General features: G+C 46.7%; 2 protein-coding genes and 15 non-coding genes across 17 annotated transcripts; all 17 read right to left on the bottom strand.

Moving 5' to 3' along the window:
* Positions 1 to 111: 111 nt before the first annotated feature.
* Positions 112 to 193, bottom strand: Trnas-cga. Its single transcript has one exon. It is a non-coding gene; the product is annotated as a tRNA-Ser (tRNA).
* A 123-nt stretch (positions 194 to 316) lies between these two features.
* Trnak-uuu lies at positions 317 to 389 on the bottom strand. Its single transcript has one exon. It is a non-coding gene; the product is annotated as a tRNA-Lys (tRNA).
* A 537-nt stretch (positions 390 to 926) lies between these two features.
* Trnaf-gaa lies at positions 927 to 999 on the bottom strand. The gene has a single exon. It is a non-coding gene; the product is annotated as a tRNA-Phe (tRNA).
* A 711-nt stretch (positions 1,000 to 1,710) lies between these two features.
* On the bottom strand, positions 1,711 to 3,683 carry LOC124757193 (ATP-dependent DNA helicase PIF1-like). Its single transcript, XM_047249058.1, has one exon. The coding sequence runs from the start codon at positions 3,423 to 3,425 to the stop codon at positions 1,758 to 1,760; it is 1,668 nt and encodes a 555-aa protein (XP_047105014.1). The 5' UTR covers positions 3,426 to 3,683; the 3' UTR covers positions 1,711 to 1,757.
* A 716-nt stretch (positions 3,684 to 4,399) lies between these two features.
* On the bottom strand, positions 4,400 to 4,481 carry Trnas-cga. The gene has a single exon. It is a non-coding gene; the product is annotated as a tRNA-Ser (tRNA).
* Positions 4,482 to 4,604: 123 nt separating this feature from the next.
* Positions 4,605 to 4,677, bottom strand: Trnak-uuu. The gene has a single exon. It is a non-coding gene; the product is annotated as a tRNA-Lys (tRNA).
* Positions 4,678 to 5,214: 537 nt separating this feature from the next.
* Positions 5,215 to 5,287, bottom strand: Trnaf-gaa. The gene has a single exon. It is a non-coding gene; the product is annotated as a tRNA-Phe (tRNA).
* Positions 5,288 to 5,877: 590 nt separating this feature from the next.
* Positions 5,878 to 5,959, bottom strand: Trnas-uga. The gene has a single exon. It is a non-coding gene; the product is annotated as a tRNA-Ser (tRNA).
* Positions 5,960 to 6,616: 657 nt separating this feature from the next.
* Trnas-cga lies at positions 6,617 to 6,698 on the bottom strand. The gene has a single exon. It is a non-coding gene; the product is annotated as a tRNA-Ser (tRNA).
* A 123-nt stretch (positions 6,699 to 6,821) lies between these two features.
* Trnak-uuu lies at positions 6,822 to 6,894 on the bottom strand. Its single transcript has one exon. It is a non-coding gene; the product is annotated as a tRNA-Lys (tRNA).
* A 539-nt stretch (positions 6,895 to 7,433) lies between these two features.
* Trnaf-gaa lies at positions 7,434 to 7,506 on the bottom strand. The gene has a single exon. It is a non-coding gene; the product is annotated as a tRNA-Phe (tRNA).
* Positions 7,507 to 8,220: 714 nt separating this feature from the next.
* LOC124757191 (ATP-dependent DNA helicase PIF1-like) lies at positions 8,221 to 10,193 on the bottom strand. Its single transcript, XM_047249057.1, has one exon. It carries the CDS (start codon positions 9,933 to 9,935, stop codon positions 8,268 to 8,270), a length of 1,668 nt encoding a protein of 555 aa, XP_047105013.1. The 5' UTR covers positions 9,936 to 10,193; the 3' UTR covers positions 8,221 to 8,267.
* A 716-nt stretch (positions 10,194 to 10,909) lies between these two features.
* Trnas-cga lies at positions 10,910 to 10,991 on the bottom strand. The gene has a single exon. It is a non-coding gene; the product is annotated as a tRNA-Ser (tRNA).
* Positions 10,992 to 11,114: 123 nt separating this feature from the next.
* On the bottom strand, positions 11,115 to 11,187 carry Trnak-uuu. The gene has a single exon. It is a non-coding gene; the product is annotated as a tRNA-Lys (tRNA).
* Positions 11,188 to 11,724: 537 nt separating this feature from the next.
* On the bottom strand, positions 11,725 to 11,797 carry Trnaf-gaa. The gene has a single exon. It is a non-coding gene; the product is annotated as a tRNA-Phe (tRNA).
* A 590-nt stretch (positions 11,798 to 12,387) lies between these two features.
* Positions 12,388 to 12,469, bottom strand: Trnas-uga. Its single transcript has one exon. It is a non-coding gene; the product is annotated as a tRNA-Ser (tRNA).
* A 657-nt stretch (positions 12,470 to 13,126) lies between these two features.
* Trnas-cga lies at positions 13,127 to 13,208 on the bottom strand. Its single transcript has one exon. It is a non-coding gene; the product is annotated as a tRNA-Ser (tRNA).
* Between the last annotated feature and the right edge of the window lie 99 nt (positions 13,209 to 13,307).

Raw genomic sequence — 13,307 nt, 5'->3', positions numbered from 1 at the left:
AAAACGGAAATTTTCGTCTTGTTGAGAATGGCGTCACTGGTTTGCACCCGCATTCGCCCACGCATGTCACATGTGTGCGAAAATGTTTGCTCCTCTTTACGCAAAATCGCACGCAGCCGGTAGGATTCGAACCTACGCTCCCACAGGGAATCTGATTTCGAGTCGGACGCCTTAACCACTCGGCCACGACTGCCGTTAGCGCGGTGCAACTGCTACCGTTTAAAGCACTGTGGTGTCAGAAAACGGCGTAGCTGCATTATTTTCCGTAACGTTTCCAGCGCTACCAGACGAATCGCTACCAAAGTATTAAAATCTCCACCTGGACAGGGACTTGAACCCTGGACCCTTAGCTTAAACGCCTAACGCTCTACCGACTGAGCTATCCGGGCACACGACGCTGTGAAACCTCCCACGATGCACAACTATACATTGACTCATGTCCTTTACTGTTGTGCAATCGCTGTATGGGGCTGTTACTAATAAAACGTCGCCTAAATGCTGTCTACAAACTTATCGCGCTAAGCTCGTAACACACTATCGAAGACTGCTGGCACATGATGCAACAACAAATTGCACCAGTTGTTACGTCTCATACGTTGGAGCAGAGAATTTACGTGTTTTGTCGACACTCACTGGGCAATTGGAAAATTCACAAGCATTTCGAATGCAATGTTTCCCACGTTTTCGCTCATTTCACGGTTCCGTTGAAGACGTTCTTCACCACCTGACACAGAAAAAGGAATGCAGTCGGTAGGATATTTTTAATCCTTTTGCTTCTAAGGGAGTTAGTTGTCTAGTGAGTTCCTCTTACGGCATGCACTAGGCAACCAGAACAGCTACAGGAGAGAGTCATTTTTGTTGTCAGCGGTAGTTGCATTATCACAAACGCAGAGTAATTCCATTGGCGTCGCATCAAAATGAATACCTGCCGAAACCCGGGATCGAACCAGGGACCTTTAGATCTTCAGTCTAACGCTCTCCCAACTGAGCTATTTCGGCTGACGTTCAAGGCGGCCATTTGCATGTGTTCGTTCACGTCTGCCTCGTTGCCAGTTTCACAGTCACCTTCGTCTGATAAGACACAGGGGCGCTGAAAGGCGAGCAGGCGATGCAGTGAAGTTCCACACACATTTCTTCTGCTTCCGTCATCGTAACAAGCAAACATGTCGACTCGATTCGTGTAATATTGACTTCGCTGACGCTAGCAAACCCGTGCTATATCGATGCCAGGGGCAACTCGTGTGCAGAGAACGAGACACGAGAAGGAGTGAGCCTCTCCACCGTATGAGAGGCAGTATCTAGCAGATACGCACGGTAAAACATTCCACCTGCGTTAGCTCATAAATTGCTACACGTCATCGTCTGCAAGCTAAAATGGACACATCTGCACTGCCCAGTGAGGCGACACTTGTACTAACACCTGGTGGACGGCTGTGAGACGCGGAGATGAGCTGCGGCTTCTGGGCGCGACTGTAACGCTGCGCCCTGGATCAAATAACACTGCACATTGCTGGTGACCCACGTGTTTAGTAGTGACGCAACTGCTAGGATGCAGCTGAACGTCCGCCTTTTGAGAGCGAGAAAATTTTCGCAGCCGGCAGGACTCGAACCTACGCTCCCAGAGGGAATCTGATTTCAAGTCAGACGCCTTAACCACTTTTTTTTTTTTTTTTTTTTTTAAAATCTGAAAATTTTATTTAGAATTGCACCAAAGTACAGTGTCAAAATGAAACAAAATTAATGAAACTAATTTACTTTTAGTAATGTTTTCTGGCTTTTTTGCCTAAAGGAACAATTTCCATGGCATGTAGAGTTCGCCGAAATTTCCTATAAAAGGCCAAAACTTCTGGATTTGCCCAGACCTGTTTAGGATCAAAGTCAAGAACCCTCAATGTATCAAAATTCTTTGCTCTGGACAGAGCAACATATGCCTGACCTGCCTCAAACACACGTGATAGAGACATTTCCACACAGTCCAGTGATAAGCCCTGTGATTTATGAATTGAGAAAGCCCATGCAAGTCTAAGTGGTAGCTGCTTTCTTGTAAGTATTGTACCTCCAGCAGCTTTCACAACCCAGCGATCTGGACGAATAACATACTCTTTTCTGGAACTGAAACGAATAGCTGGCATCCCTGGCAACTCTCCCATTTTAGTACGGTTGATCAAATCTGCATCTTGCATATGGCTGCACAATCTTGTTGCAAGTATTCCTTCCACTTCAATCTTATGTTTCGACGTAGATATTAACTTATCCGAAATTTCTGGAGTGATCCTGCCGATCCGTACATTTTGCAAAATTTTAATGAATTCTGGATCTGCCTGGCGATGCACTTTATTAAGTTCAAAGCTTGTATGTATAACCTGGTCCCAGACAGCACTCTGGAAACAAATTTTTGCTTGACCAGGTTTTGCATCACGACAAACTGGTGGAAGCTGAAGAAAGTCACCACACAGGATAAGCTGTATTCCTCCAAATGGTCTCTCATTGTTCCTCACTATTCGGGCAACATAGTCCAGTTTCTCAAAAAATTCTCCTTCAACCATAGAAATTTCATCTATTATTAGATGACGACATTTTCTCCACATCTGCTGAACCTGTGGGCGAGTAGCCAATTCAATACAGCGTTCTTTGGAAGCCTGACCACTTCCTATTCCTGCAAATGAGTGCAATGTTACACCACCTATCTGACAGGCTGCCACACCTGTGCTAGCTGTGGCTACTGTAACATCTGGAGGTAATGCTCCTAGAATTCGCTGAAGTAGGTAGGACTTACCAGTACCAGCACTACCTGTAAAAAATATGTTTTGGCCCTTAAGAGCTGCTTCTAACACCTGCTTTTGCTCATCTGTTAAAGGACAGGGGTCTAGACCTGAGGCTATCCGAATTTTCTTGGTGCCCATTACTTGCATTGTTTGCAATGGCCTCTTCTTCCCAGTTGGTGGTGTAGTTACAGTATTCGGTAAGCTTACTTTTGCCTTTGCTTTATTTACCTCTTGCAGAGTAACTGGACTTATTTCTTGCATTATTTTATCTTTTGCAGACAGTAACCTAGATTTAATGGGAACCTTGGTAGAAGCAGTATCTGCACTTAATTTTATAAATACGGTCTTCAGGAACGTCAGAAGGTTTACCGGTGGTGCATTTGAAATCAATAAAATTAATTTTTGAAGTTGAAAATTTATCGATGCTTTCCCTTCTGCCATAAATTTTTTGTGAACTGTTATCCCTTTCAATTGGAACCTGTTGTTAACAGAAGTTCCTTTTTCTGTCAGGATTTCAAGAAATATTTCCCTGAACTCATTTCTGATGAGCCTTAAAATGACATTCTTAAGAGCAGATTTTCTCACAACACAATTCTGTGAATTCAGCCATTCCAGCGTAACTGAACAAGACAGTGTAGGGCACTCCGCAGCATTTGTCATGTTGCTTTGTAAACCTGGAACAATGTTAAAATGTTTGGTAAAAGAAATTCAGCACTGCTCTCTTGCCAAGAAACAGCTCTTCACCAGTCTGTCATGTATAGTATATTGCTGTAACACACGGTACCTGAAAGTTTTTCATTTTCACTGCAACGTGCCGTTCCATTCCTTCCTCTTAAAAATTCTTTTTTTTATATAATGCAATTACTTTCCTTGGTAAGAATGGAGATTTTCCGCAGTCATTTAAGAGGAGTGCTTTGTTTTACTTCCTCTAATTCAAATACATCTTAGTCCACCCGCAACCACTCGGCCACGACTGCCGGTGGCGGAAGCGACTCCCGACAAGTGAAAACGCCATCTTCAGAAGCAATCTGATGGCACAAAACGGCGTGGCCTCACTCTTTTCTCTAGGGTTTCCATTAGCCGCTACGAAAGTGTAGTCATTTTTGCCCAGACAGGGACTTGAACCCAGGACCCTAACGCTCTACCGACTCAGCTATGCGGGCCCACGCACGAGCATTATCGTACAGCTGCGTGGTGTGCGAGTGATTCGCATGTCGTAATTACTGGCTTATGGCTCCAATGGCGACTTCACCGACTTCCCACTGACGCACCGCTGACGCTAGTTTTCTGGCGCCTTAGAACGATGGACATACCTCCAAGCAGCTGCGAGATCTTAAGAAAAGAAACGCTGCACCACTGCTTTTGCCGCACTCGAATGATTGAAATTGCGATTCTTAAAAAGAATCTGAAATGTTCGCTCTCTCCATCACTTTCGAGCACATCTGTGCTGCAGTACCAGCGTCAGTGTGAGGTGAACCGATAGCCACAGTAAGCAGCGGTCGTCGCGAAAACTCAGTATTCTTAAAACGGAAATTTTCGTCTTGTTGAGAATGGCGTCACTGGTTTGCACCCGCATTCGCCCACGCATGTCACATGTGTGCGAAAATGTTTGCTCCTCTTTACGCAAAATCGCACGCAGCCGGTAGGATTCGAACCTACGCTCCCACAGGGAATCTGATTTCGAGTCGGACGCCTTAACCACTCGGCCACGACTGCCGTTAGCGCGGTGCAACTGCTACCGTTTAAAGCACTGTGGTGTCAGAAAACGGCGTAGCTGCATTATTTTCCGTAACGTTTCCAGCGCTACCAGACGAATCGCTACCAAAGTATTAAAATCTCCACCTGGACAGGGACTTGAACCCTGGACCCTTAGCTTAAACGCCTAACGCTCTACCGACTGAGCTATCCGGGCACACGACGCTGTGAAACCTCCCACGATGCACAACTATACATTGACTCATGTCCTTTACTGTTGTGCAATCGCTGTATGGGGCTGTTACTAATAAAACGTCGCCTAAATGCTGTCTACAAACTTATCGCGCTAAGCTCGTAACACACTATCGAAGACTGCTGGCACATGATGCAACAACAAATTGCACCAGTTGTTACGTCTCATACGTTGGAGCAGAGAATTTACGTGTTTTGTCGACACTCACTGGGCAATTGGAAAATTCACAAGCATTTCGAATGCAATGTTTCCCACGTTTTCGCTCATTTCACGGTTCCGTTGAAGACGTTCTTCACCACCTGACACAGAAAAAGGAATGCAGTCGGTAGGATATTTTTAATCCTTTTGCTTCTAAGGGAGTTAGTTGTCTAGTGAGTTCCTCTTACGGCATGCACTAGGCAACCAGAACAGCTACAGGAGAGAGTCATTTTTGTTGTCAGCGGTAGTTGCATTATCACAAACGCAGAGTAATTCCATTGGCGTCGCATCAAAATGAATACCTGCCGAAACCCGGGATCGAACCAGGGACCTTTAGATCTTCAGTCTAACGCTCTCCCAACTGAGCTATTTCGGCTGACGTTCAAGGCGGCCATTTGCATGTGTTCGTTCACGTCTGCCTCGTTGCCAGTTTCACAGTCACCTTCGTCTGATAAGACACAGGGGCGCTGAAAGGCGAGCAGGCGATGCAGTGAAGTTCCACACACATTTCTTCTGCTTCCGTCATCGTAACAAGCAAACATGTCGACTCGATTCGTGTAATATTGACTTCGCTGACGCTAGCAAACCCGTGCTATATCGATGCCAGGGGCAACTCGTGTGCAGAGAACGAGACACGAGAAGGAGTGAGCCTCTCCACCGTATGAGAGGCAGTATCTAGCAGATACGCACGGTAAAACATTCCACCTGCGTTAGCTCATAAATTGCTACACGTCATCGTCTGCAAGCTAAAATGGACACATCTGCACTGCCCAGTGAGGCGACACTTGTACTAACACCTGGTGGACGGCTGTGAGACGCGGAGATGAGCTGCGGCTTCTGGGCGCGACTGTAACGCTGCGCCCTGGATCAAATAACACTGCACATTGCTGGTGACCCACGTGTTTAGTAGTGACGCAACTGCTAGGATGCAGCTGAACGTCCGCCTTTTGAGAGCGAGAAAATTTTCGCAGCCGGCAGGACTCGAACCTACGCTCCCAGAGGGAATCTGATTTCAAGTCAGATGCCTTAACCACTCGGCAGCGACTGCCGGTGGCGGAAGCGACTCCCGACAAGTGAAACCGCCATCTTCAGAAGCAATCTGATGGCACAAAACGGCGTGGCCTCACTCTTTTCTCTAGGGTTTCCATTAGCCGCTACGAAAGTGTAGTCATTTTCGCCCAGACAGGGACTTGAACCCAGGACCCTAACGCTCTACCGACTCAGCTATGCGGGCCCACGCACGAGCATTATCGTACAGCTGCGTGGTGTGCGAGTGATTCGCATGTCGTAATTACTGGCTTATGGCTCCAATGGCGACTTCACCGACTTCCCACTGACGCACCGCTGACGCTAGTTTTCTGGCGCCTTAGAACGATGGACATACCTCCAAGCAGCTGCGAGATCTTAAGAAAAGAAACGCTGCACCACTGCTTTTGCCGCACTCGAATGATTGAAATTGCGATTCTTAAAAAGAATCTGAAATGTTCGCTCTCTCCATCACTTTCGAGCACATCTGTGCTGCAGTACCAGCGTCAGTGTGAGGTGAACCGATAGCCACAGTAAGCAGCGGTCGTCGCGAAAACTCAGTATTCTTAAAACGGAAATTTTCGTCTTGTTGAGAATGGCGTCACTGGTTTGCACCCGCATTCGCCCACGCATGTCACATGTGTGCGAAAATGTTTGCTCCTCTTTACGCAAAATCGCACGCAGCCGGTAGTATTCGAACCTACGCTCCCACAGGGAATCTGATTTCGAGTCGGACGCCTTAACCACTCGGCCACGACTGCCGTTAGCGCGGTGCAACTGCTACCGTTTAAAGCACTGTGGTGTCAGAAAACGGCGTAGCTGCATTATTTTCCGTAACGTTTCCAGCGCTACCAGACGAATCGCTACCAAAGTATTAAAATCTCCACCTGGACAGGGACTTGAACCCTGGACCCTTAGCTTAAACGCCTAATGCTCTACCGACTGAGCTATCCGGGCTCACACGACGCTGTGAAACCTCCCACGATGCACAACTACACATTGACTCATGTCCTTTACTGTTGTGCAATCGCTGTATGGGGCTGTTACTAATAAAACGTCGCCTAAATGCTGTCTACAAACTTATCGCGCTAAGCTCGTAACACACTATCGAAGACTGCTGGCACATGATGCAACAACAAATTGCACCAGTTGTTACGTCTCATACGTTGGAGCAGAGAATTTACGTGTTTTGTCGACACTCACTGGGCAATTGGAAAATTCACAAGCATTTCGAATGCAATGTTTCCCACGTTTTCGCTCATTTCACGGTTCCGTTGAAGACGTTCTTCACCACCTGACACAGAAAAAGGAATGCAGTCGGTAGGATATTTTTAATCCTTTTGCTTCTAAGGGAGTTAGTTGTCTAGTGAGTTCCTCTTACGGCATGCACTAGGCAACCAGAACAGCTACAGGAGAGAGTCATTTTTGTTGTCAGCGGTAGTTGCATTATCACAAACGCAGAGTAATTCCATTGGCGTCGCATCAAAATGAATACCTGCCGAAACCCGGGATCGAACCAGGGACCTTTAGATCTTCAGTCTAACGCTCTCCCAACTGAGCTATTTCGGCTGACGTTCAAGGCGGCCATTTGCATGTGTTCGTTCACGTCTGCCTCGTTGCCAGTTTCACAGTCACCTTCGTCTGATAAGACACAGGGGCGCTGAAAGGCGAGCAGGCGATGCAGTGAAGTTCCACACACATTTCTTCTGCTTCCGTCATCGTAACAAGCAAACATGTCGACTCGATTCGTGTAATATTGACTTCGCTGACGCTAGCAAACCCGTGCTATATCGATGCCAGGGGCAACTCGTGTGCAGAGAACGAGACACGAGAAGGAGTGAGCCTCTCCACCGTATGAGAGGCAGTATCTAGCAGATACGCACGGTAAAACATTCCACCTGCGTTAGCTCATAAATTGCTACACGTCATCGTCTGCAAGCTAAAATGGACACATCTGCACTGCCCAGTGAGGCGACACTTGTACTAACACCTGGTGGACGGCTGTGAGACGCGGAGATGAGCTGCGGCTTCTGGGCGCGACTGTAACGCTGCGCCCTGGATCAAATAACACTGCACATTGCTGGTGACCCACGTGTTTAGTAGTGACGCAACTGCTAGGATGCAGCTGAACGTCCGCCTTTTGAGAGCGAGAAAATTTTCGCAGCCGGCAGGACTCGAACCTACGCTCCCAGAGGGAATCTGATTTCAAGTCAGACGCCTTAACCACTTTTTTTTTTTTTTTTTTTTTTTAAAAAATCTGAAAATTTTATTTAGAATTGCACCAAAGTACAGTGTCAAAATGAAACAAAATTAATGAAACTAATTTACTTTTAGTAATGTTTTCTGGCTTTTTTGCCTAAAGGAACAATTTCCATGGCATGTAGAGTTCGCCGAAATTTCCTATAAAAGGCCAAAACTTCTGGATTTGCCCAGACCTGTTTAGGATCAAAGTCAAGAACCCTCAATGTATCAAAATTCTTTGCTCTGGACAGAGCAACATATGCCTGACCTGCCTCAAACACACGTGATAGAGACATTTCCACACAGTCCAGTGATAAGCCCTGTGATTTATGAATTGAGAAAGCCCATGCAAGTCTAAGTGGTAGCTGCTTTCTTGTAAGTATTGTACCTCCAGCAGCTTTCACAACCCAGCGATCTGGACGAATAACATACTCTTTTCTGGAACTGAAACGAATAGCTGGCATCCCTGGCAACTCTCCCATTTTAGTACGGTTGATCAAATCTGCATCTTGCATATGGCTGCACAATCTTGTTGCAAGTATTCCTTCCACTTCAATCTTATGTTTCGACGTAGATATTAACTTATCCGAAATTTCTGGAGTGATCCTGCCGATCCGTACATTTTGCAAAATTTTAATGAATTCTGGATCTGCCTGGCGATGCACTTTATTAAGTTCAAAGCTTGTATGTATAACCTGGTCCCAGACAGCACTCTGGAAACAAATTTTTGCTTGACCAGGTTTTGCATCACGACAAACTGGTGGAAGCTGAAGAAAGTCACCACACAGGATAAGCTGTATTCCTCCAAATGGTCTCTCATTGTTCCTCACTATTCGGGCAACATAGTCCAGTTTCTCAAAAAATTCTCCTTCAACCATAGAAATTTCATCTATTATTAGATGACGACATTTTCTCCACATCTGCTGAACCTGTGGGCGAGTAGCCAATTCAATACAGCGTTCTTTGGAAGCCTGACCACTTCCTATTCCTGCAAATGAGTGCAATGTTACACCACCTATCTGACAGGCTGCCACACCTGTGCTAGCTGTGGCTACTGTAACATCTGGAGGTAATGCTCCTAGAATTCGCTGAAGTAGGTAGGACTTACCAGTACCAGCACTACCTGTAAAAAATATGTTTTGGCCCTTAAGAGCTGCTTCTAACACCTGCTTTTGCTCATCTGTTAAAGGACAGGGGTCTAGACCTGAGGCTATCCGAATTTTCTTGGTGCCCATTACTTGCATTGTTTGCAATGGCCTCTTCTTCCCAGTTGGTGGTGTAGTTACAGTATTCGGTAAGCTTACTTTTGCCTTTGCTTTATTTACCTCTTGCAGAGTAACTGGACTTATTTCTTGCATTATTTTATCTTTTGCAGACAGTAACCTAGATTTAATGGGAACCTTGGTAGAAGCAGTATCTGCACTTAATTTTATAAATACGGTCTTCAGGAACGTCAGAAGGTTTACCGGTGGTGCATTTGAAATCAATAAAATTAATTTTTGAAGTTGAAAATTTATCGATGCTTTCCCTTCTGCCATAAATTTTTTGTGAACTGTTATCCCTTTCAATTGGAACCTGTTGTTAACAGAAGTTCCTTTTTCTGTCAGGATTTCAAGAAATATTTCCCTGAACTCATTTCTGATGAGCCTTAAAATGACATTCTTAAGAGCAGATTTTCTCACAACACAATTCTGTGAATTCAGCCATTCCAGCGTAACTGAACAAGACAGTGTAGGGCACTCCGCAGCATTTGTCATGTTGCTTTGTAAACCTGGAACAATGTTAAAATGTTTGGTAAAAGAAATTCAGCACTGCTCTCTTGCCAAGAAACAGCTCTTCACCAGTCTGTCATGTATAGTATATTGCTGTAACACACGGTACCTGAAAGTTTTTCATTTTCACTGCAACGTGCCGTTCCATTCCTTCCTCTTAAAAATTCTTTTTTTTATATAATGCAATTACTTTCCTTGGTAAGAATGGAGATTTTCCGCAGTCATTTAAGAGGAGTGCTTTGTTTTACTTCCTCTAATTCAAATACATCTTAGTCCACCCGCAACCACTCGGCCACGACTGCCGGTGGCGGAAGCGACTCCCGACAAGTGAAAACGCCATCTTCAGAAGCAATCTGATGGCACAAAACGGCGTGGCCTCACTCTTTTCTCTAGGGTTTCCATTAGCCGCTACGAAAGTGTAGTCATTTTTGCCCAGACAGGGACTTGAACCCAGGACCCTAACGCTCTACCGACTCAGCTATGCGGGCCCACGCACGAGCATTATCGTACAGCTGCGTGGTGTGCGAGTGATTCGCATGTCGTAATTACTGGCTTATGGCTCCAATGGCGACTTCACCGACTTCCCACTGACGCACCGCTGACGCTAGTTTTCTGGCGCCTTAGAACGATGGACATACCTCCAAGCAGCTGCGAGATCTTAAGAAAAGAAACGCTGCACCACTGCTTTTGCCGCACTCGAATGATTGAAATTGCGATTCTTAAAAAGAATCTGAAATGTTCGCTCTCTCCATCACTTTCGAGCACATCTGTGCTGCAGTACCAGCGTCAGTGTGAGGTGAACCGATAGCCACAGTAAGCAGCGGTCGTCGCGAAAACTCAGTATTCTTAAAACGGAAATTTTCGTCTTGTTGAGAATGGCGTCACTGGTTTGCACCCGCATTCGCCCACGCATGTCACATGTGTGCGAAAATGTTTGCTCCTCTTTACGCAAAATCGCACGCAGCCGGTAGGATTCGAACCTACGCTCCCACAGGGAATCTGATTTCGAGTCGGACGCCTTAACCACTCGGCCACGACTGCCGTTAGCGCGGTGCAACTGCTACCGTTTAAAGCACTGTGGTGTCAGAAAACGGCGTAGCTGCATTATTTTCCGTAACGTTTCCAGCGCTACCAGACGAATCGCTACCAAAGTATTAAAATCTCCACCTGGACAGGGACTTGAACCCTGGACCCTTAGCTTAAACGCCTAACGCTCTACCGACTGAGCTATCCGGGCACACGACGCTGTGAAACCTCCCACGATGCACAACTATACATTGACTCATGTCCTTTACTGTTGTGCAATCGCTGTATGGGGCTGTTACTAATAAAACGTCGCCTAAATGCTGTCTACAAACTTATCGCGCTAAGCTCGTAACACACTATCGAAGACTGCTGGCACATGATGCAACAACAAATTGCACCAGTTGTTACGTCTCATACGTTGGAGCAGAGAATTTACGTGTTTTGTCGACACTCACTGGGCAATTGGAAAATTCACAAGCATTTCGAATGCAATGTTTCCCACGTTTTCGCTCATTTCACGGTTCCGTTGAAGACGTTCTTCACCACCTGACACAGAAAAAGGAATGCAGTCGGTAGGATATTTTTAATCCTTTTGCTTCTAAGGGAGTTAGTTGTCTAGTGAGTTCCTCTTACGGCATGCACTAGGCAACCAGAACAGCTACAGGAGAGAGTCATTTTTGTTGTCAGCGGTAGTTGCATTATCACAAACGCAGAGTAATTCCATTGGCGTCGCATCAAAATGAATACCTGCCGAAACCCGGGATCGAACCAGGGACCTTTAGATCTTCAGTCTAACGCTCTCCCAACTGAGCTATTTCGGCTGACGTTCAAGGCGGCCATTTGCATGTGTTCGTTCACGTCTGCCTCGTTGCCAGTTTCACAGTCACCTTCGTCTGATAAGACACAGGGGCGCTGAAAGGCGAGCAGGCGATGCAGTGAAGTTCCACACACATTTCTTCTGCTTCCGTCATCGTAACAAGCAAACATGTCGACTCGATTCGTGTAATATTGACTTCGCTGACGCTAGCAAACCCGTGCTATATCGATGCCAGGGGCAACTCGTGTGCAGAGAACGAGACACGAGAAGGAGTGAGCCTCTCCACCGTATGAGAGGCAGTATCTAGCAGATACGCACGGTAAAACATTCCACCTGCGTTAGCTCATAAATTGCTACACGTCATCGTCTGCAAGCTAAAATGGACACATCTGCACTGCCCAGTGAGGCGACACTTGTACTAACACCTGGTGGACGGCTGTGAGACGCGGAGATGAGCTGCGGCTTCTGGGCGCGACTGTAACGCTGCGCCCTGGATCAAATAACACTGCACATTGCTGGTGACCCACGTGTTTAGTAGTGACGCAACTGCTAGGATGCAGCTGAACGTCCGCCTTTTGAGAGCGAGAAAATTTTCGCAGCCGGCAGGACTCGAACCTACGCTCCCAGAGGGAATCTGATTTCAAGTCAGATGCCTTAACCACTCGGCCACGACTGCCGGTGGCGGAAGCGACTCCCGACAAGTGAAACCGCCATCTTCAGAAGCAATCTGATGGCACAAAACGGCGTGGCCTCACTCTTTTCTCTAGGGTTTCCATTAGCCGCTACGAAAGTGTAGTCATTTTCGCCCAGACAGGGACTTGAACCCAGGACCCTAACGCTCTACCGACTCAGCTATGCGGGCCCACGCACGAGCATTATCGTACAGCTGCGTGGTGTGCGAGTGATTCGCATGTCGTAATTACTGGCTTATGGCTCCAATGGCGACTTCACCGACTTCCCACTGACGCACCGCTGACGCTAGTTTTCTGGCGCCTTAGAACGATGGACATACCTCCAAGCAGCTGCGAGATCTTAAGAAAAGAAACGCTGCACCACTGCTTTTGCCGCACTCGAATGATTGAAATTGCGATTCTTAAAAAGAATCTGAAATGTTCGCTCTCTCCATCACTTTCGAGCACATCTGTGCTGCAGTACCAGCGTCAGTGTGAGGTGAACCGATAGCCACAGTAAGCAGCGGTCGTCGCGAAAACTCAGTATTCTTAAAACGGAAATTTTCGTCTTGTTGAGAATGGCATCACTGGTTTGCACCCGCATTCGCCCACGCATGTCACATGTGTGCGAAAATGTTTGCTCCTCTTTACGCAAAATCGCACGCAGCCGGTAGTATTCGAACCTACGCTCCCACAGGGAATCTGATTTCGAGTCGGACGCCTTAACCACTCGGCCACGACTGCCGTTAGCGCGGTGCAACTGCTACCGTTTAAAGCACTGTGGTGTCAGAAAACGGCGTAGCTGCATTATTTTCCGTAACGTTTCCAGCGCTACCAGACGAA

This window comes from Schistocerca piceifrons, unplaced genomic scaffold (genome assembly GCF_021461385.2).
Source record: "Schistocerca piceifrons isolate TAMUIC-IGC-003096 unplaced genomic scaffold, iqSchPice1.1 HiC_scaffold_543, whole genome shotgun sequence".
In the NCBI taxonomy this organism is placed as follows: Eukaryota; Metazoa; Arthropoda; class Insecta; order Orthoptera; family Acrididae; genus Schistocerca; species Schistocerca piceifrons.
The sequence above is the reverse complement of the archived record's forward strand: the minus strand, read 5'-3'. Positions and strand labels throughout refer to the sequence as shown.